The 23,214-nt window shown below is 40.3% G+C and overlaps 1 protein-coding gene and 1 long non-coding RNA gene across 2 annotated transcripts in view; both read left to right on the forward strand.

Moving 5' to 3' along the window:
* The window catches only part of hprt1 (hypoxanthine phosphoribosyltransferase 1), a 42,402-nt gene extending 19,463 nt beyond the window's left edge, over positions 1-22,939 (forward strand). Inside the window, exons 3-9 of the mRNA XM_034181162.1 lie at positions 4,573-4,756; positions 5,031-5,096; positions 14,958-14,975; positions 15,060-15,142; positions 15,284-15,330; positions 15,472-15,548; positions 22,802-22,939. Of these exons, the coding sequence (XP_034037053.1) occupies positions 4,573-4,756; positions 5,031-5,096; positions 14,958-14,975; positions 15,060-15,142; positions 15,284-15,330; positions 15,472-15,548; positions 22,802-22,849 (523 nt within the window). The 3' untranslated portion in view covers positions 22,850-22,939. The remainder of the gene's footprint in view (positions 1-4,572; positions 4,757-5,030; positions 5,097-14,957; positions 14,976-15,059; positions 15,143-15,283; positions 15,331-15,471; positions 15,549-22,801) is intronic.
* LOC117519893 lies at positions 7,634-12,940 on the forward strand. Its single transcript, XR_004563474.1, has 3 exons — positions 7,634-8,009; positions 9,784-9,785; positions 12,773-12,940. It is a non-coding gene; the product is annotated as an uncharacterized LOC117519893 (long non-coding RNA).
* Positions 22,940-23,214: the final 275 nt, after the last annotated feature.

Consider the following 23,214-nt stretch of genomic DNA (forward strand, 5'->3'; position numbering starts at 1 on the left):
ATGCTGAAAAAAAGGTGAAAGTCATCATAGACTACTAGAACAAATTTCTTAACACACTTTCATTGTAAAGATAACTATAAAAGTGTGAAATTTCCCCTTTTTTCTGTTTTTCATACAATATGATCAAAGGACATAATAAGTGCCCGTAGTCTAAGAATCACCCATATATATCCCTCACCCCTCTTGGGGAGGAAGGTATGTGTGTTCCTCAAGGTTAGGTCCTCCTCAGAGTTTAAGGGTTCGGCACAGTATCTTACATGTTCTTCATAATTGCACGCTTCTGGACGGAGACCTCTCATGTTGTGCCTGGAATCTGCTGTAGTCACTCTTCCAATTTGAAGGTTACAGCTCCTAGTACTCCTGTTACCACTGGGACCACTTTGGACTTTTCACATCTGCTCCAGCTGTTCCTTCAGCCCTTGCTACTTCTGTTTTCCCTTGCTCCTTCTTTCTGATGTTGCTGTCAGCAGGGATTGCCACATTGATTACAACTCTGGTCATCTTTCCCTTGCCATTCACCACTGTATCTGGTTGGTTAGGTAGCAGCTGCTTGTCTGTCTGGAATTTGAAATCCACAGGAGCTTAGCACTGTTCACCTTTTGTGAGTGAATGTCTCACTCACGCTTGTCATACATCTTGATGTCATCCATGTACAGGAGGTGGCTGATGGTTACTCCACTCCTGAATCGATATCTGTAGCCACTGTTTGTCATGAGATGGCTGAGGGGGTTGAGGCCTATGCAGAACAGCAGCAGGGACAGTGCATCACCTTGGTATATTTGGTTGTTTTGGTTTCAGCTTTTACACTAAAAAAAAATCCCCTTGTTTTTACAGAAAAATTCTGTCAGCTGTGGTTTCCAGGGGAATTCTGTCAAAATTACAATGAATAATAACATACGTATTTATGTAAATTTTACAGTTTAAACCTGTAATAAAAAAAAAATCTGTAATTTTGACAGTCTTTTTCATGTTGAATTGGCATGGCCATGCTGATATTACACCTTTTTTTTTTTTCTTTTTTTTTTTCTTTTTTGTGTGTGTGTGTAAAATTTACAAATATATTAAGTCCCTTTGGCTGCTCCCTTGATTTCACTCAGGGTCACCACAGCAGATGCAAGGAGGGTCTGCATGTTGATTTGGCACAAGCTGTACACCAGATGCCCTTCCTGATGCAACGTCACATTACATAGTGAAATGTGGCAGGGGTGGTGTTCGAACCAGGAACCTTTGTTACTGAAACCAAGTGCACTAAACACTTGGCCACCACCCCTGATATCTGTCTGTAGCTTATAGATTAATAAGCACAGTAGCTTTGTGATTAGCGCATGTTTCCTTAGAGCAAGAAGGTCATTGCTTCGATTCCCACCTGTGCCCTTTCTGTGTGGAGTTTGCATGTTCTCCACATGTTTGTGTGGGTTTCCTCCGGGTGCTTCAAATTCCTCCCACATTTAAAGACATGCAAGTTAGGTGAATTGGAAACTTTATACATATTCAGGTCTCCCTTGAAAAAGAGATCTTGATCTCTATGGGACTAACCTGGTTAAATAAAGGTTAAACTAAAATTACACCCTACCATCAGATATTTCAACTTCATATATACCTTAGCGCATCCACAATTACTACAGTAAATTTGAGGAAGTTTTGTCTTTTAGTAGAGTTGCATAGGGGATACATTTTCTGGCAGCCACCATCTGTCAGCCTGCCAGAATTTGTATCCCCTATCTTTATAGCTGGAATTGCACCCTACTAGTGCACTTGGTTTCAGTAACAAAGGTTCCTGGTTCGAACCCCACCCCTGCCACATCTCACTGCAACGTGACGTTGCATCAGGAAGGGCATCTGGTGTACAGCTTGTGCCAAATCAACATGCAGACCCTCCTTGCATCTGCTGTGGTGACCCTGAGTGAAATAATGGGAGCAGCCAAATGGACTTAATATATTTGTAAATTTTACAAAAAAGGTGTAATATCAGCATTGCCATGCCAAGTCAACATGAAAAAGACCGTCAAAATTACAGATTATTTTTTATTACAGGTTTAAACTGTAAAATTTACATAAATATGTATGTGTAAAACCATTTACATATTCATAGTAATTTTGACAGAATTCACCTGGAAACCACAGCTGACAGAATTTTCTGTAAAAACAAGTGCATTTTTTTTTTACAGTGTAAAAGCTGAATTTTATTTCTTGTAAACCAAAGCAACCATCACCCACATCACGTTTGTCTGCTTATCTTTGATTTAAAGCGGAAAAAGTCACAGACAAGTGCAAGAGTGAACAGTTTATAATTGTAAATATTTTAATCTCGAATGAACGAACTGAAGAGTGAAAATCATTGAATTATCTTGACGGTGGTGCGATCATAAACATCTTACAGTGTGTTTTTCTTTTTCCATAAACGTCTTCAGCGTGTTTTGTTTGTTTGTTTTTTTTTTGGACACCGTTTCTGTGTCTGTGCGTGTAATCGACGTGAAGACACGCGTGCATTAAACGTCGTCACAAGTTTATGAAACTTATTTTTTAATGTCATGTATTGAACAACCAACATGCTGTTATTTTTGTCTGGGAGCAGGAGGAGATGGTTTAAAGAGCCATTTTTTTTAATTAATACTTTTAATAAATATGCTAGAATTACCAGAATAGTCACAGCACAAAGCAAGAGAAATGGAATGCATATATTTTATGTAGTTTTTTTATTTTTTTTTATTTTTATTGAAGTATATACAATATTTACAGACACATATATACATAATTACAATACCTAAAGTTGAGCCGCTGCTCCTCCACGTCGAAAGGAGTCAGTTGAGGTGGCTCGGGCATCTTTTCTGGATGCCCCCTGGACGCCTCGCTGGAGAGGTGTTCCGGGCACGTCCCACTGGGAGGAGGCCCCGGGGAAGACCCAGGACACGCTGGAAGGATTACATCTCTCGGCTGGCTTGGGAACGCTTTGGGGTTCCCCCGGAGGAGCTGGGGAAGGTGTGTGTGGATCCGGAGGTCTGGGCGGCTTTGCTTAAGCTGCTGCCCCTGCAACCCGACTCCGGATAAAGCGGAAGAAAATGGATGGACAATACCTAAAGACATTATTTCGACAACATTGATTATCTCACAGACCAGAGGCATTCTAAATCTTAAGCATAAATTATTTAAGGCAAGACGTTGCAGATTAATAAAAATAAAAGGTTTTCTTGCATTTATGGCGCTCGAATGAACATATGAATGAATGACGTCATCGGCCAAAAATAAAATAGCTAATATCTTATTAACAGTAACAGCACAAACGAAACTTTTTACAGCACAAACGAAGCGCAAATGATTGACACCGTTTTTGTCCATTTTGGAGCCATTTTAAGCATCACGGGGGGCTGGGTGACCCCTGGTTGACCTATAAAAGAATCGTGAATATCTTGAAAACTAAAGCAGCACAAATGAAACTTTTTGCAGCACAAAACAGCACAAACGATTGACATAGTTTTTGTTTGATGTGCGTTTGGTGGGGGGCCAACTTCACGGAGGTCTGTGACCCACGACACCGGCCGTCGGGTCAATAGTCACTCACCACATCGAGCAGACCGTGTGTTTTTTTAATAAGACAAACACACTGCTTCGCTTTAAATGCGCAGTAAGTCTATTAAAGATGATCAGTGTGGACCCTCTTTCTCTTAAAAGGCTTTATTTTACTCTGTGTCACATTGGAAAGCGGTATCTTTAAGGGCTAAATTATTAGCTGTTACACGGCCTGACCGCATGCTCTAGTCGTCTTCTGTTGTTTCTCTGGGGACGTTACAGCGCCACACACAGGCCTGATATATGTACTACAAAGCTTACAGACACGGAATTTGCCTCGATCATTTTTTCTAATCGAATTTTTCGAGTTATTCGAGTAATCGTTTCAGCCCTATTTGAAAATACTGGGCATGGGTGCTGTCATTTTTTTGGGGGGGGGGGGGGGGAGCAATGGTTATGTTGTATGTATTCATCAGTGTACAATGACAATAAAGCTTATTCATTGCCATTAATCCATGATTACAGAGGATAAAACAGGTCATCATTTTTAATGCCCACATGAAAGCAGAACTGTTCTGAGAACCATGAGTCACTGCATCAAATTCGCCCGCCCCATACGAGATAAACTATTGTGATTGGTGTATATGTCTGTTTTGGTTGAGGGGAAAAGAGTGAATGGGAATAGAACCAGACCCTTTTGCAAAGCTAATTTATTTGTGAAGTGAATGGGTCTGGTCTACCAGGGTAGACTCCATTGTAACTTGGTGGTGGTGTTTTCCACTCCCAGTCAAATTAGATTTGTGTCATTAGTCAGCACGTATGGGTGCGGATCAGGCGCTGTGGATTGACCCTTGTGATGTTGGGTGATGATGTGTTGGGTGGTTGGAGATGTGAAAATAAATTAAAATAACTGCAGCACAGTTGACATCTGGACCGCAGTCCACCTATCAGTGATGGCAGGTCCAGGGCTTTCCTTAATCAAAGATTCTCTAGTTGAGAACCATAATGCTAACTGTAACAGTAATTCTCTCTCTGACTCACTCTCACTAATTTGTTTGACAGCAGGACAGAAAGATTGGCCAGAGAAATCATGAAGGAAATGGGCGGGCACCATATTGTGGCTCTTTGCGTGCTCAAAGGTGGTTACAAGTTCTTTGCTGACCTGCTGGACTACATCAAGGCGTTGAACAGGAACAGTGACCGCTCCATCCCGATGACAGTGGACTTTATCCGACTCAAGAGCTACTGTGTAATTTCAGTTTTTATGCCTTTTCCCCCCACCTCTTTCATTGACTATCACCCTCAATGCTTTGGTTAATTTTCTCGGTAACCAGAGACGACTGCATGTTGCAGTATGTCTATTTTTCTACATTTTGATACAAGCATGGTGTTACATTGTTTATATAACACATTATGCAATAATATTAATTTATTTGGACAATAGAGATAATCCATTGTGTTCCTGAGCGCCTTTTCTGTACTCTTGTGGTATTGCAATATGTTCACTCCCCCCCCCCCAACAGAACGATCAGTCAACAGGTGAAATCAAAGTAATTGGTGGAGATGACCTGTCTACACTAACAGGCAAGGTAAGGAAGATTACTTTTTCATATAGCTTGTGTAACAAATGGATTATTTTTGCACATATCTGTTTGTTGGTTTGATTAAAAAAACAAATTATAGCAATACTAATGAATCCATTTCTACAAGTTCTACATCTTTTTCTCTCTATCTGAGATGCGACTGGATCCACATGCTGGATTAGATGATTTCTGTCACGGACATGGAACAGACTCTGCAGCAGGAACATGATGACTTGATGCCCCCCCCCCCCAAACACTCCAGATGGTGGACTGGACGCCTTCAATTGTTGTTGTGTTTTGTATTGTAAACCTTTTTGGTAGAATGGCCTAAGCAGTGGGTCACCCCTACGAGTCTGGTCTGCATGAGGTTTCTTCCTCAATATCGTCAAAGGGAGTTTTTCCCTTACCACTGTCGCCTGTCTGCTAGCTCTGGTAGTGGGTTAGACCTTATGTGAAGTGCCTTGAGGCAGCTTTGTTGTGATTTGGCTCTATATAAACTAAATTAAATTGAAATTGAATTAGCTAATCAGTTTGTGGCAGAGTAGGGAAACCTTTCTTTTAAAAACATTCATATCACATGCAAGAGGGAAAGCATATCAGTCAGGAGGAAATTATTTTTAAATACAAGCCCAAAATTCTGCCACCCAAGACCTGTGATTTATTTGTGTGTGTGTGTGTCTATATATATATATATATATATATATATATATATATATATATATATATATATATATATATATATATATATATATATATATATATATATATATATATATATATATATATATAGTCAAAGTAGAGTCTGCAATTTGCTAGAATTGGAGATTCTACTAGTAGAATCTCTGATCAGAAACTGTTTTAGTACAGTGTGTGTATGTATGTATGTACAGTGAGGAAAATAAGTATTTGAACACCCTGTGATTTTGAAGTTCTCCCACTTAGAAATCATGGAGGGGTATGAAATTTTCATCTTAGGTGCATGTCCACTGTGAGAGACATAATCTAAAAAAAAAAAAAAAAAAAATCCAGAAATCCCAAAATATTAAGTATAAGTATAAATTTTTTTATTTATTTGTATGTTACTGCTGCAAATAAGTATTTGAACACCTACCAACCAGCAAGAATTCTGGCTCACACAGACCTGTTAATTTTTCTTTAAAAAACCCTCTTATTCTGCACTCTTTACCTGTATTAATTGCACCTGTTTGAACTTTTTACCTGTATAAAAGACACCTGTTCACACACTCAGTCAATCACACTCCAACCTGTCCACCATAGCCAAGACCAAAGAGCTGTCTAAGGACACCAGGGACAAAACTGTAGACCTGCACAAAGCTGGGATGGACTGCAGGATAACAGGCAAGCAGCTTGGTAGAAGACAACAACTGTTATGATTATTTATTAGAAAGTGGAAGAAACACAAGATGACTGTCAGTCTCCCTCAGTCTGGGATTCCATGCAAGATCTCACTTTGTGGGGTAAGGATGATTCTGAGAAAGCTCAGAACTACACAGGAGGACCTGGTCAATGACCTGAAGAGCGCTGGGACCACAGTCACAAAGATTACATTAGTAACACATGATGCTGTCATGGTTTAAAATCCTGCAGGGCAGCAAGGGCCCCCTGCTCAAGCCAGCACATGTCCAGGCCCATTTGAAGTTCACCAGTGACACTCTGGATGATCCAGACGAGGCATGGGTTAGAGCTTTTTGGAATCAACTCCTCACCATGTTTAGAGGATGAGAACAACCCCAAGAAAACCATCCCAACCATGAAGCATGGGGGTGGAAACATTATACTCTGGCGGTGCTCTTCTGCAAAGGGGACAGAACAACTGTACCGTATTGAAGGGAGGATGGATGGGGTCATGTATCATGAGATTTTGGCAAACAACCTCCTTCCCTCAGTAAGAGCATTGAAGATGGGTCATGGCTGGGTCTTCCAGCATGACAATGACCCCAAACACACAGCCAGGGCAACTAAGGAGGGGCTCCATAAGAAGCATTTCAAGGTCCTGGAGTGGCCTGGCCAGTCTCCAGACCTGAACTCAATAGAAAATCTTTGGAGGGAGCTGAAACTCCAAACCTGAAAGATCTAGAGGAGATCTGTATGGAGGAGTGGACCAAAATCCCTGCTGCAGTGTGTGCAAACCTGGTGAAAAACTACAGGAAACATTTGACCTCTGTAATTGCAAACAAAAGCTACTGTACCAAATATTAACATTGATTTTCACAGGTGTTCAAATACTTATTTGCAGCAGCAACATACAAATAAATTATTAAAAAAATAATACATTGTGATTTCCGGATTTTTTTTATTTTTTTTATAAAGATTATGTCTCTCACAGTGGACATGCTCCTAAGATGGAAATTTCGGACCCCTCCATGATTTCTAAGTGGGAAAACTTGCAAAACCGCAGGGTGTTCAAATACTTATTGTCCTCACTGTGTGTGTATGTGTGTGTATATATATATATATATATATATATATATATATATATATACACTTCTTTGATGCAATTTCACAAGGGGGGGGGGGCCCAAAGTCATATAATGAGTGGGCTTAGCGACTGGCTGATGTCCACTGGTCTGGTGTGTGAAAAGCATTTCACACAATTTGCAGTTCTTGTAAAAAGCACACCAGACTTTCATAGTGCTGTATGAGTGGTTTTGGGGCTGTGTGACAATGGCAGTGATGCCATTCTCCCCGTTACAAGTAGGTTTACAATCAGAGTGATTTTAGAGATGTTATTTTAAGCTTAAAATTAAATCTACATCTGGTATCGTTTTAATGCTTTGGCTGAAGCAAATACACCCACTGAATGTGCTCCAACTTTTTAATAAAGATATTTTAATGCACTCTCTCCTGGCCACTTTCAATATTTATAATGTTTTTAGGGCCACAATTCTAACATGAACAGTCACTTGAAATCAAATCAATTTTATTTATATAGCGCCAAATCACAACAAACAGTTGCCCCAAGGCGCCTTATATTGTAAGGCAAGGCCATACAATCAATCAATCAATTTTTTTATATAGCGCCAAATCACAACAAACAGTTGCCCCAAGGCGCTTTATATTGTAAGGCAAGGCCATACAATAATTACGGAAAAACCCCAACGGTCAAAACGACCCCCTGTGAGCAAGCACTTGGCTACAGTGGGAAGGAAAAACTCCCTTTTAACAGGAAGAAACCTCCAGCAGAACCAGGCTCAGGGAGGGGCAGTCCTCTGCTGGGACTGGTTGGGGCTGAGGGAGAGAACCAGGAAAAAGACATGCTGTGGAGGGGAGCAGAGATCAATCACTAATGATTAAATGCAGAGTGGTGCATACAGAGCAAAAAGAGAAAGAAACACTCAGTGCATCATGGGAACCCCCCAGCAGTCTGTCTATAGCAGCATAACTAAGGGATGGTTCAGGGTCACCTGATCCAGCCCTAACTATAAGCTTTAGCAAAAAGGAAAGTTTTAAGCCTAATCTTAAAAGTAGAGAGGGTGTCTGTCTCCCTGATCTGAATTGGGAGCTGGTTCCACAGGAGAGGAGCCTGAAAGCTGAAGGCTCTGCCTCCCATTCTACTCTTACAAACCCTAGGAACTACAAGTAAGCCTGCAGTCTGAGAGCGAAGCGCTCTATTGGGGTGATATGGTACTATGAGGTTCCTAAGATAAGATGGGACCTGATTATTCAAAACCTTATAAGTAAGAAGAAGAATTTTAAATTCTATTCTAGAATTAACAGAAAGCCAATGAAGAGAGGCCAATATGGGTGAGATATGCTCTCTCCTTCCAGTCCCTGTTAGCACTCTAGCTGCAGCATTTTGAATTAACTGAAGGCTTTTTAGGGAACTTTTAGGACAACCTGATAATAATGAATTACAATAGTCCAGCCTAGAGGAAATAAATGCATGAATTAGTTTTTCAGCATCACTCTGAGACAAGACCTTTCTAATTTTAGAGATATTGCGCAAATGCAAAAAAGCAGTCCTACATATTTGTTTAATATGCGCATTGAATGACATATCCTGATCAAAAATGACTCCAAGATTTCTCACAGTATTACTAGAGGTCAGGGTAATGCCATCCAGAGTAAGGATCTGGTTAGACACCATGTTTCTAAGATTTGTGGGGCCAAGTGCAATAACTTCAGTTTTATCTGAGTTTAAAAGCAGGAAATTAGGTCATCCATGTCTTTATGTCTGTAAGACAATCCTGCAGTTTAGCTAATTGGTGTGTGTCCTCTGGCGTCATGGATAGATAAAGCTGGGTATCATCTGCGTAACAATGAAAATTTAAGCAATACTGTCTAATAATACTGCCTAAGAGAAACATGTATAAAGTGAATAAAATTGGTCCTAGCACAGAACCTTGTGGAACTCCATAATTAACCTTAGTCTGTGAAGAAGATTCCCCATTTACATGAACAAATTGTAATCAGATAAATATGATTCAAACCACCGCAGCGCAGTGCCTTTAATACCTATGGCATGCTCTAATCTCTGTAATAAAATTTTATGGTCAACAGTATCAAAAGCAACACTGAGGTCTAACAGAACAAGCACAGAGATGAGTCCACTGTCTGAGGCCATAAGAAGATCATTTGTAATCTTCACTTATGCTGTTTCTGTACTATGATGAATTCTAAAACCTGACTGAAACTCTTCAAATAGACCATTCCTCTGCAGATGATCAGTTAGCTGTTTTACAACTACCCTTTCACGAATTTTTGAGAGAAAAGGAAGGTTGGAGATTGGCCTATAATTAGCTAAGATAGCTGAGTCAAGTGATGGCTTTTTAAGTAATGGTTTAATTACTGCCACCTTAAAAGCCCTAAAGATAGATTGATCATATTTAAGATCGAAGCATTAATTAATGGTAGGGCTTCCTTGAGCAGCCTGGTAGGAATGGGGTCTAATAGACATGTTGATGGTTTGGATGAAGTAACTAATGAGAATAACTCAGACAGAACAATCTGAGAGAAAGAGTCTAACCAAATACCGGCATCACTGAAAGCAGCCAAAGATAACGATACGTCTTTGGGATGGTTATGAGTAATTTTTTCTCTAATAGTTAAAATTTTATTAGCAAAGAAAGTCATGAAGTCATTACTAGTTAAAGGAATACTCGGCTCAATAGAGCTCTGACTCTGTCAGCCTGGCTACAGTGCTGAAAAGAAACCTGGGGTTGTCCTCTCCAACTTACGGGTTATCTGCTTTAAGCTGCGAGTTTGTGAGTTATACCACGGAGTCAGGCACTTCTGATTTAAAGCTCTCTTTTTCAGAGGAGCTACAGCATCCAAAGTTGTCTTCAATGAGGATGTAAAACTATTGACGAGATACTCTATCTCACTTACAGAGTTTAGGTAGCTACTCTGCACTGTGTTGGTATATGGCATTAGAGAACATAAAGAAGGAATCATATCCTTAAACCTAGTTACAGCGCTTTCTGAAAGACTTCTAGTGTAATGAAACTTATTCCCCACTGCTGGGTAGTCCATCAGAGTAAATGTAAATGTTATTAAGAAATGATCAGACAGAAGGGAGTTTTCAGGGAATACTGTTAAGTCTTCAATTTCCATACCATAAATCAGAACAAGCTCTAAGATATGATTAAAGTGGTGGGTGGACTCATTTACATTTTGAGCAAAGCCAATTGAGTCTAATAATAGATTAAATGCAGTGTTGAGGCTGTCATTCTCAGCATCTGTGTGGATGTTAAAATCGCCCACTATAATTATCTTATCTGAGCTAAGCACTAAGTCAGACAAAAGGTCTGAAAATTCACAGAGAAACTCACAGTAACGACCAGGTGGACGATAGATAACAACAAATAAAACTGGTTTTTGGGACTTCCAATTTGGATGGACAAGACTAAGAGTCAAGCTTTCAAATGAATTAAAGCTCTGTCTGGGTTTTTGATTAATTACTAAGCTGGAATGGAAGATTGCTGCTAATCCTCCGCCTCGGCCCATGCTACGAGCATTCTGGCAGTTAGTGTGACTCGGGGGTGTTGACTCATTTAAACTAACATATTCATCCTGCTGTAACCAGGTTTCTGTAAGACAGAATAAATCAATATGTTGATCATTTACTAACAGGGACTTAGAAGAGAGAGACCTAATGTTTAATAGACCACATTTAACTGTTTTAGTCTGTGGTGCAGTTGAAGGTGCTATGTTATTTTTTCTTTTTGAATTTTTATGCTTAAATTGATTTTTGCTGGTTATTGGTGGTCTGGGAGCAGGCACCGTCTCTACGGGGATGGAGTAATGAGGGGATGACAGGGGGAGAGAAGCTGGAGAGAGGTGTGTAAGACTACAACTCTGCTTCCTGGTCCCAACCCTGGATAGTCATGGTTTGGAGGATTTAAGAAAATTGGCCAGATTTCTAGAAATGAGAGCTGCTCCATCCAAAGTGGGATGGATGCCGTCTCTCCTAACAAGACCAGGTTTTCCCCAGAGGCTTTGCCAATTATCTATGAAGCCCACCTCATTTTTTGGACACCACTCAAACAGCCAGCAATTCAAGGAGAACATGCGGCTAAACATGTCACTCCCGGTCCGATTGGGGAGGGGCCCAGAGAAAACTACAGAGTCCAACATTGTTTTTGCAAAGTTACACACCGATTCAGTGTTAATTTTAGTGACCTCCGATTGGCGTAACCGGGTGTCATTACTGCCGACCTGAATTACAATCTTACCAAATTTACGCTTAGCCTTAGCCAGCAGTTTCAAATTTCCTTCAGTGTCGCCTGCTCTGGCCCCCGGAAGACAATTGACTATGGTTGCTGGTGTCGCTAACTTCACATTTCTCAAAACAGAGTCGCCAATAACCAGAGTTTGATCCTCGGTGGGTGTGTCGCCGAGTGGGGAAAAACGGTTAGAAATGTGAACGGGTTGGCGGTGTACACGGGGCTTCTGTTTAGAACTACGCTTCTTCCTCACATTCACCCAGTCGGCCTGCTTTCTCGGCTGCTCGGGATCTGCTGGAAGGGAACTAATGCCGGCTAAGCTACCTTGGTCTGCACCCACTACAGGGGCCTGGCTAGCTGTAGGATTTTCCACGGTGCGGAGCTGAGTCTCCAATTCGCCCAGCCTGGCCTCCAAAGCTACGAATAAGCTACACTTATTACAAGTACCGCTACTGCTAAAGGAGGCTGAGGAATAACTAAACATTTCACACCCAGAGCAGAAATGATGTGATGGACAAACGGAGGGAATATCTGCCGATCAAGAAGGTTTTGAAAGAAAAGGGAGTTAGATTCCATACACCCATGACGAGAATGCGTGTCTTTCTGGATTCAGGGACTGTAACATCCATTACCATTACTGCTAAAGGAGGCCGAGGAATAACTAAACATTTCACACCCAGAGCAGAAAAGTGCGGTAGAGAGGAGAAGCCGCCATGCTAAACCAGCTAAGAGCTGGTAGCTACGCTAAGCTAGCGGATTCCTAAAAACATACAAAGTGAATAATGTGTAAATTATTTAGAGGTGATTCAGCAGAGGGAGTGCTTTAGTTAAGGCACGTGAAGATTACACTGTGAAACAAATCGTTATCTAGTTAAATAGATCAATCTAACTGCGCAGATTAAACAGCTAACAGATACAGCAAAACACCGCTGTGCTCCGGAACAGGAAGTGATACAATACCGCAGTGAGAGCCAACCACGAATAGAGGCAAGCAAGCACTTCACATTAAAATGGTTTAATATTTTGGGAAGGAACACTGTTGAGGATTACTGAAACTGTTTTCCTTGTGTAATATGTCTGATCCTTGATCTCTGGACATGAATAGAAATAAAATCTGTAGTTTTTGTCAAAAGCATTTCCTTTCAGAATTAATGGCATGAATGCCACTCCATACCTCTGAGCTGAGCTCAGCCGACTGCGCTGCACGTCAGTGTCAATATAATTCATAAAGAACGCAGGACGTCTCATTTTGGGAGGGGAAAAATGTTTTAGTTGATTGTACTTTACTGTTTGTATTACAACGTTTGGAGAGAGGTGTCATTTTATTTCAAATGGCGATTTGCTTTGAAGTTATTAATTCTGGCTGGACTCTTAACTTGGCAGAGTGATGCACGGAACGGAGGATGATTGTCATTTCTTGCCTGTTACAAGACTAAGAATCCCAGTTAGTGACTTTAATCCACACAAAAGTGACTCATGATTGACATCTTAATTGGCTTTAAATGAGGGGTTAAGAAGCGGACTTGCCGTTTCTGAAAAGCAGCGAAGCAAAGAACCAATGAAGCATCGGGTCAGAGCACTGCTTTGTTGGTTCAAGCTTCAAAGCGGAGCCATTACAGAAGTGGTTGATTAGAGACCTGCTGCAGGTTCTGCAATCAATGTTGAGAAATTAGCATTTTCCCGACAAACACCCTCAAAAACAGCAGCCTTTCTGAAGGACCCATAAGGGAATCATTAAGCAAAAAGGATATTGATGTCGGTGGATTTAATTATTTTGTGCCATTTCTGGTTTGCGTCTTTGTCTATCATTGGTTTGTGGCTTAGAATCTTAGAAACATGCTGTCTAACCAGATCCTTACTCTGGATGGCATTACCCTGACCTCTAGTAATACTGTGAGAAATCTTGGAGTCATTTTTGATCAGGATATGTCATTCAATGCGCATATTAAACAAATATGTAGGACTGCTTTTTTGCATTTGCGCAATATCTCTAAAATTAGAAAGGTCTTGTCGCAGAGTGATGCTGAAAAACTAATTCATGCATTTATTTCCTCTAGGCTGGACTATTGTAATTCATTATTATCAGGTTGTCCTAAAAGTTCCCTGAAAAGCCTTCAGTTAATTGTAATTGTAAATGTTGCGGCTAGAGTACTGACAGGGACTAGAAGGAGAGAGCATATCTCACCCATATTGGCCTCTCTTCATTGGCTTCCTGTTAATTCTAGAATAGAATTTAAAATTCTTCTTCTTACTTATAAGGTTTTGAATAATCAGGTCCCATCTTATCTTATGGACCTCATAGTAACATATCACCCCAATAGAGTGCTTCGCTCTCAGACTGCAGGCTTACTTGTAGTTCCTAGGGTTTGTAAGAGTAGAATAGGAGGCAGAGCGTTCAGCTTTCATGCTCCTCTCCTGTGGAACCAGCTCCCAATTCAGATCTCTTTCTCTTTTTGCTCTGTATGCACCACTCTGCATTTAATCATTAGTGATTGATCTCTGCTCCCCTCCACAGCATGTCTTTTCCTGGTTCTCTCCCTCAGCCCCAACCAGTCCCAGCAGAAGACTGCCCCTCCCTAAGCCTGGTTCTGTTGGAGGTTTCTTCCTGTTAAAAGGGAGTTTTTCCCTTCCCACTGTCGCCAAGTGCTTGCTCACAGGGAGTCGTTTTGACCGTTGGGGTTTTTCTGTAATTATTGTATGGCTTTGCCTTACAATATAAAGCGCCTTGGTGCAACTGTTTGTTGTGATTTGGTGCTATATAAATAAAAAAATTGATTTGATTTGGCTTTTATGACTGTGTTGTCCAGTTTGTGGCTTTTTCTCCACTTGGCAGATTTTTTTTTTTTTTTGTGCCTTCGTCTGCCATAAGAGTGTGCTTCGTGACGCTTCACATGTATGACGACAATCTAAGCTGTCAACGTGGCGTTGGGTACGACGGGAGGCAGAAATCATTTCATGTCTCCTTACGCTCACTTTGTTACTCCCACTGTTTGCAACCTCTTTTGCAGACACTCGTATGTTTTTGTGCCACGGTGTGAAAAAGTGGCCACAGTCCTGGGGAGATACAGATAGTCTACAGTCATGTTCATGCCACATTCCTACAGAGTTCACATTCAGACTATTTCCAGACCACACTTTGGGACAAAAATAAAACTTCTCTTTCTTCTTGTTTTCTCCACAGAATGTCTTGATTGTGGAGGTATGTGTTGTTTTTTCATTCTGTAGTTAAATAGGCTACTTTGCTCTTCAGTGTCTTTAATTGGATCTTGTCTTTTGTCTCAAGGATATTATCGACACAGGGAAGACGATGAAAACGTTACTGCAACTTCTCAAACAGTACAATCCCAAAATGGTTAAAGTAGCAAGGTAACTCATGGAAACTCAAAAAAACTGTCTGCTGCACCAAAATCTTTTGTGGCTGAAAGACTGTAGTAGTGCAACTGTGCTTCTCATCCGTTAATCCTGTAGTTATGCAATGTTTTGATGAACACCAATTTCTGTCCTCAGTTTGCTGGTGAAGAGAACACCAAGAAGCGTAGGCTACAGACCAGACTGTAAGTTTAAGTCTACTGTATTTCCCATAATGCATACTGAATTTCTTTTTATGGTAAATTGTCATGAAATGTGCCTTTTGAATCTGGCCTTAAATTTCTTTGTACATAAGAGTAATTGGATTTTCTGTCTCACTCTCTCAGTTGTAGGATTTGAAGTGCCTGACAAATTTGTGGTGGGATACGCACTAGATTACAATGAGTACTTCAGAGATCTAAATGTACGTGGTAAAGATGAATATCAAAACACACATGAATAGTTTCTATTAAATTTGCTCTTAGGTATGGAGCCCAAAAAGTCCCAGTTGACTTTTAAATTTTGTAAGCACAAGAAAAGTATCTTGTGCACACAGTTATTGGCACAAGATAATAAATTGGTGTTTTGTTATAAGCACAGGTGCTTATTACCACATAATCCTAGTTAAAAAATGTTTATATATACACACACACGGAGTGCATCCAGAAAGTATTCAGTGCTTCCCACTTTTTCCACATTTTGTTACAGCCTTATTAAAAAATGGACTGAATTAATTAACTTTTTTCCGTCAAAATTCTACACACAGTGCCCCATAATGACAAGTATGACAAATTATGATATATATATATATATATATATATATATATACTCAACAAAAATATAAACGCAACACTTTTGGTTTTGCTCCCATTTTGTATGAGATTAACTCAACGATCTAAAACTTTTTCCACATACACAATATCACCATTTCCCTCAAATACTGTGCACAAACCAGTCTAAATCTGTGATATTGAGCACTTCTCCTTTGCTGAGATAATCCATCCCACCTCACAGGTGTGCCATATCAAGATGCTGATTAGACACCATGATTAGTGCACAGGTGTGCCTTAGACTGCCCACAATAAAAGGCCACTCTGAAAGGTGCAGTTTTGTTTTATTGGGGGGGATACCAGTCAGTATCTGGTGTGACCACCATTTGCCTCATGCAGTGCAACACATCTCCTTCGCATCATCCGTGAAGAGAACACCTCTCCAACGTGCCAAACGGCAGCAAATGTGAGCATTTGCGCACTCAAATCGGTTACAATGACGAACTGGAGTCAGGTCGAGACCCCGATGAGGACGACGAGCATGCAGATGAGCTTCCCTGAGACAGTTTCTGACAGTTTGTGCAGAAATTCTTTGGTTATGCAAACCGATTGTTCCAGCAGCTGTCCGAGTGGATGGTCTCAGATGATCTTGGAGGTGAACATGCTGGATGTGGAGGTCCTGGGCTGGTGTGGTTACATGTGGTCTGCGGTTGTGAGGCTGGTTGGATGTACTGCCAAATTCTCTGAAACGCCTTTGGAGACGGCTTATGGTAGAGAAATGAACATTCAATACACGAGCAACAGCTCTGGTTGACATTCCTGCTGTCAGCATGCCAATTGCACGCTCCCTCAAATCTTGCGACATCTGTGGCATTGTGCTGTGTGATAAAACTGCACCTTTCAGAGTGGCCTTTTATTGTGGGCAGTCTAAGGCACACCTGTGCACTAATCATGGTGTCTAATCAGCATCTTGATATGGCACACCTGTGAGGTGGGATGGATTATCTCAACAAAGGAGAAGTGCTCACTATCACAGATTCAGACTGGTTTGTGAACAATATTTGAGAGAAATGGTAATATTGTATATGTGGAAAAAGTTTTAGATCTTTGAGTTCATCTCATACAAAATGGGAGCAAAACCAAAAGTGTTGCGTTTATATTTTTGTTGAGTGTATATATATATATACACACACACACACACAAACAGTTGTATGTAAAGGTTTGTACACCCCTGATCATTTCCATGATTTTCCTTTATAAATCATTAGTTTGGATGAGCAATTTCAGTTAAATATATCATATAGCATATTATATTTGAGAAGTGAAATGAAGTTTATAGGATTTACAGAAAGTGTGCAATAATTCTTTAAAATTAGGCAGGTGCGTAAATTTGGGCACCCCAACAGAAAAAAATACATCAGTATTTAGTTGCTTTTGCAGAAATAACAGCCTCTAAATGCTTCCTATAGCTTCCAATGAGAGTCTGGATTCTGGTTGAAGATATTTTGGACCATTCTTCTTTACAAAACATCTCCAGTCAGGTTTGTTGGTTTCTGAGCACGGACAGCCCGCTTAATATCACACCACAGATTTTCAATAATATTCAGGTCTGGGGACTGGGATGGCCATTCCAGAACATTGTACTTGTTCCTCTGCAAGAATGCCTTAGTAGATTTGAGCAGTGTTTAGGGTCATTGTCTTGTTGAAAGATCCAACTTTGTCACTGATTCATGAACATTGTTCTCAAGAATCTGCTGATATTGACTGGAATCCATGTGACCCTTAACTTTAACAAGATTCCCAGTACCTGCACTGGCCACACAGCCCCACAGTATTATGGAACCACCTCCAAATTTTACTGTAGGTAGCAAGTGTTTTCTTGGAATGCTGTGTTCTTTTTCAGTCATGCATACCACCCCTTGTTATGTCCAAATAACTCAATTTTAGTGTCATCAGTCCACAGCACCTTATTCCACAATGAAGCTGCCTTGTCCAAATGTGCTTTAGCATACCTCAAACGACTCTGTTTGTGGCCCATACACAGAAAAGGCTTCCTCTGCGTTACAGCATCTCTTTGTGCAAAGTGCGCTGTATAGTTGAACGATGCACAGAGACACTATCTGCAAGATCATGTTGTAAGTCTTTGGAGCAGGTCTGTCTGTTGACTGACTGTTCTCACCATCCTTCACTTCAGCTTATGAGATTTTTCTTGTCCTGCCACTTCGGGCCTTAACTAGTACTGTGCCTGTGGTCTTCCATTTCCTCACTATGTTCCTCACAGTGGAAACTGACAACTGAAATCTCTGAGATAGCTTTTTGTATCCTTCCCCTAAACTATGATCTTGAACAATCTTTCTTTTCAGGTCATTTGAGAGTTGTTTAGAGGCTCCCATGTTGCCACTCATTAGAAGAGATGCAAAGAGGTGAAACATTTGCAAATGGCTACCTTAAATACCCTTTCTCATGATTGGATTCACCTGTGTAATGAGGTCAAGGGTCAGTGAGCTTACCAAACCAGTTTTATGCACCTGCCTAATTTTGTTAAAATAATTATTGCACACTTTCTGTCAATACTAAAAACTTCATTTCACTTCTCAAATATCAGTGTGTTTGTCTGTTATATGATATATGAGTATGTAATTGAAATTTCTGATCCAAACAACCAATGATTTATAAAGGAAAATCATGAAAATTATCAGGGGTGCCCAAACACCCAATATATATATATATATATATATATATATACACACACACACACAGCTCCTGATTGTGTGAGTTCTCCTACTTAGAAAGATGAGAGAGGTCTGTAATTTTCATCATAGGTACACTTCAACTATGAGAGACAAAATAAAAAAAAAACATCCAGGAAATCACATTGTATGATTTTTAAAGAATTTATTTGTAAATTATAGCGTATTTCACAGTTCCTCTGACCGCGCCTCTTCGTCGTGGTGCCGCTCCGCTGTCTGGAATGGCTGATTACTCAGATGGTATGAAAAATATTACCCATGCGTGAAAAGGGTGTATTGCTAGTTATTCTTTAGTGTTTTATCCAATCATATTGGCGTATCATTTATAGGTATATAATAAGAAGGAATATACTGTTTTCTGTCACATAGACAGACAAATTCACAACATGAGATGTTCATATTAAATCAAACGCTCATAAAATATATCCTACAGGCTAACAAAACACTTCTTCATGAACGCATCACGGTTAACTTAAAAGATGTATTAATCTCTTTGAAACATTTGCAGTAAAACTCTGCTCTCATATGAGGTAAGCTCCACTCTCAGCCTATTAGGACCTGCGCTGCCCACTAAGGTGCCTGAACAAAACTACCTAAACTGCTTTTAGAGCAACAATGTAAATAAACATAGGAAATTTATAACAGAGTGGCTTCCATTTGGACACTCTACCATACAGGCCTGATTGGTGGATTGCTGCAGAGATCGTTGTCCTTCTGGAAGGTTCTCTTCTCTCCGATGATCACTTTGTCAGAGACAGTGACCTGGTGAATCTGAACTGCTTCCTTTTACAGATGATAGCGGCCACTGTGCTCATTGGGACTTTCACAACAGCAGAAATGTTTCTGTTCCCTTCCCCAGATTCTTGCCTCGGGACAGTCTTGTCTCAGGTCTACAGATAATTCCTTTGACTTCATGCTTGGTTTGTGCTATGTCAACTGTAGGACCTTATATGTAGACAGGTGTGTGTCATTACAAATCATGTCCAATCAGTTGAATTTACTCCAGATGGACTCCAGTTAAGCTGAAGAAACATCTCAAGGATGATCAGTGGAAACAGGATGCACCTGAGCTCAATTTTGAGCTGCATGACAAAGGCTGTGAATACTTATGTACATGTGGTTTCTTTCTTTCTTAATAATTTTGCAAAAATCAAATTTTTCCACATTGTCACTATGGGGTATTTGTAGAATTTTGAGGGAAACAATTTATTTTCATCCATTCTAGAATAAGGCTGTAACATAAACTGTGGAAACTTTCTGGATACACTAGAAATGTGCAGTTGGAACAGATAATCTGTGCTGCATCCGTTTCTCATATTTGTTTCACATGGATATAGACAGCCATCAGTGAGCTTATCTACATTAAAAAAAAAAATAATATATATATATATAAATATTCAGCTGTGAGTCTGAACATAGACTTCACTGCGTCATTAGTTTAAAACAAAATAAAGCTCATCAGCATTTAACTTCTTTGGACTTGCTTTGGGGCTTTCAATCTGCTGCAGATGAATGCTGAGGTATGGAGCTGCCTTCCTTATCAGTTGTTTGAAATGTTTTTTTTTTTCCTTTATATTTGCTGAGGTAAATGTGCACACACCTACAGTAAGGCAAACAAGTATTTGATCCACTCTTGATTTTACATGTTTTCCTACCTACAAAAAATGGAGAGGTCTGTCATTTGTATCGTAGGTACACTTGAACTGTGAGAGACGGAATCTAAAAAGAAAAATCTAGAAAGTCATGTTGTATGATTTTTTTTTTTTTTTATCAGTTTGTATTTTATTGCATGAAATAAGTATTTGATCACGTACCAACCAGCAAGAATTCTGTCTCTCGCAGACCTCTTATTCTGCACTCATTACCTGTTTTAAGTGCACTTGTTTGAACTCGTTACCTGTATAAAAGACACCTGTTCACACACTCAGTCAATCACACTCCAACCTGTCCACCATGGCCAAGACCAAAGAGCTGTCTAAGGACACCAGGGACAAAATTGTAGACCTGCAAAAGGCTGGGATGGACTACAGGACAACAGGCAAGCAGCTTGGTGAGAAGACAAGAAGCTGTTGGTGTAATTATTAAAAATGGAAGAAACAGAAGATGACTCTCAATCTTCCTTAGTCTGGGGCTCCATGCAAGATCTTGCCTTGTGCGGTAAGGATGATTCTGAGAAAGCCCAGAACTACATGGGAGGACCTGGTCAATGATCTGAAGAAAGCTGGGATCACAGTCGCAAAGATTACATTAGTAACACATGATGCTGTCATGGTTTAAAATTCTGCAGGGCGGCAAGGTCCCCCTGCTCACACCAGCACGTCCAGGCCCATTTGAAGTTCATCAGTGACCATCTGGATGATCCAGAGGAGGCATGGGAGAAGGTCATGTGGTCAGATGAGACCAAAATAGAGGTTTTTGGAATCAACTCCTCACCATGTTTAGAGGATGAGAACAACCCCAAGAAAACCATCCCAACTGTGAAGCATGGAGGTGGAAACATCATACTATGGGGTGCTCTTCTGCAAAGGGGACAGGACGACTGCATCGTATTGAAGGGAGGATGGATGGGGTCATGTATCATGAGATTTTGGCAAACAACCTCCTTCCCTCAGTAAGAGCATTGAAGATGGGTCATGACTGGGTCTTCCAGCATGACAATGACCCCAACACACAGCCAGGGCAACTAAGGAGGGGCTCCTTAAGAAGCATTTCAAGGTCCTGGAGTGGCCTGGCCAGTCTCCAAACCTGAACTCAATAGAAAATCTTTGGAGGGAGCTGAAACTCCAAACCTGAAAGATTTGGAGAAGATCTGTATGGAGGAGTGGACCAAAATCCCTGCTGCAGTGTGTGAAAACTTGGTCAAGAACTACAGGAAACAAAGATTTCTGTACCAAATATTAAGGTCTGTTTTTCTATTGTATGAAATACTTACTTCATCCAATAAAATGCAAATTGATTATTTAAAAATCATAAAAATGATTTTCTGATTTTTTTTTTTTTGGGGGGGGGGGGGGGGGGTTAGATTCTGCCTCTCACAGCTGAAGTGTATCTACGATAAAAGTTGCAGACCTCTCCATTCTTGGTAGGTGGGAAAACTTGAAAAATTGACTGTGGATCAAATATTTATTTACCTCGCTGTACCTCCACAGCTAAACTTTCCCCAACGTGTCTAATGATATTTTAGTTTTCTGTGAAGGCTCTGTTGTCCAGGTGGTTTCCATATTAGAGAAGCTTGAATCTTTGAGTGGACTGGTTTGCTCGAGGTGAGGACGTTTCGCTTCTAATCACAGAAGCTCCATCAGTTAAAATTCTTCCTCTGATTGTCTGACTTCTGTCTTGACTCCTGTAGAGAATGATTAGAAGTGAAACATCCTCGCCTCAAGCAAACCAGTCCAGTCAAAGACTCAAGCTTCTCTACTATGACATTTTAGTTTGTTGAACTTTACTGCAGTACTTTGTTTGCCTTGTATGCTTCCTATATATTATCAAAATCAGAACATTTTTATTGCCATATGAGTGAACAAGTTCACATTCAGACATTGCTGCGGTACTTGGTGCTAACAAAAAAATTAGAGCAGTAAAACAAGTAATATATAATAAAACTTTACACTATAACAATGTTACAAAATGTACAGAATGTATGAGCTAAGATAAATAAATGGTGATGATAGTAACAATGTAGAGTTCTAAAGATTCTTGCTGAGGAGGCTAACAGCAGAGGGGGAAAAAAGTGTTCTTATGGCGAGAGGTTCTGGTCCGAAGGGACCGTAGCCTCCTGCCTGAGGGGAGGAGGTCAAAAAGGTTATATCCAGGTTGAGAAGGATCGGCTCTGATCCGACCTGCACGCCTCAGTGTCCTGGAGGTGTACAGGTCCTGAAGAGATGGACGGTTGCAGCTGATCACTTTCTCGGCAGAGCATACAATGTGCTGTAGTCTCTGTATGTCCCTGGTGTATTTAGCCCGTGATTGTTTTAACAGTCCAAATGCTAAATACTAAACATATTAAAATCTTTAGTCCTGATGGGGAAACTTCTAAAATAGGCCCCATTTTATAAAAGTCCAACTTATCCATTGTGTTTGACCAGACCAGGGTGCTCAGAGTGAATGTGTCACTCTGTATGCTGCAGTTCTTATTAATCTTGTTTTTCTTTTTTCAGCATATCTGCGTTATTAGTGAAACAGGGAAGGAGAAGTACAAGGCATGAAGAACTCTTCATTACATTATTGTACGCTCCAATTTATATTTTGTTACTTCACATTTGTGTTGTGAACTGAACAAAGATGAATTTCAACCTGCTCAGGACTCTGAAGATACCAGACTGAGGATCCTGACCTTTGCATTGCTTGATTTAGTCACCACAGACTAGTTTCACATTTTGAGAAACTGATTGTAATCATAGATAGAAATTGTGTGTGTGTGTGTGTGTGTGTGTGTGTGTGTGGGGCTGCTTTTGGCCATGTTTTAACTGTCAAAGAGGAGCTCTGGGATTTTATTTTTCTTTCAAATTGTGCTTCTTTTGTTTTGTTTTGGGTTCTTTTCAGGCGGGATAAAAAATTTAATTAGTGCAGT

Source organism: Thalassophryne amazonica, chromosome 11 (genome assembly GCF_902500255.1).
Source record: "Thalassophryne amazonica chromosome 11, fThaAma1.1, whole genome shotgun sequence".
NCBI lineage: Eukaryota > Metazoa > Chordata > Actinopteri > Batrachoidiformes > Batrachoididae > Thalassophryne > Thalassophryne amazonica.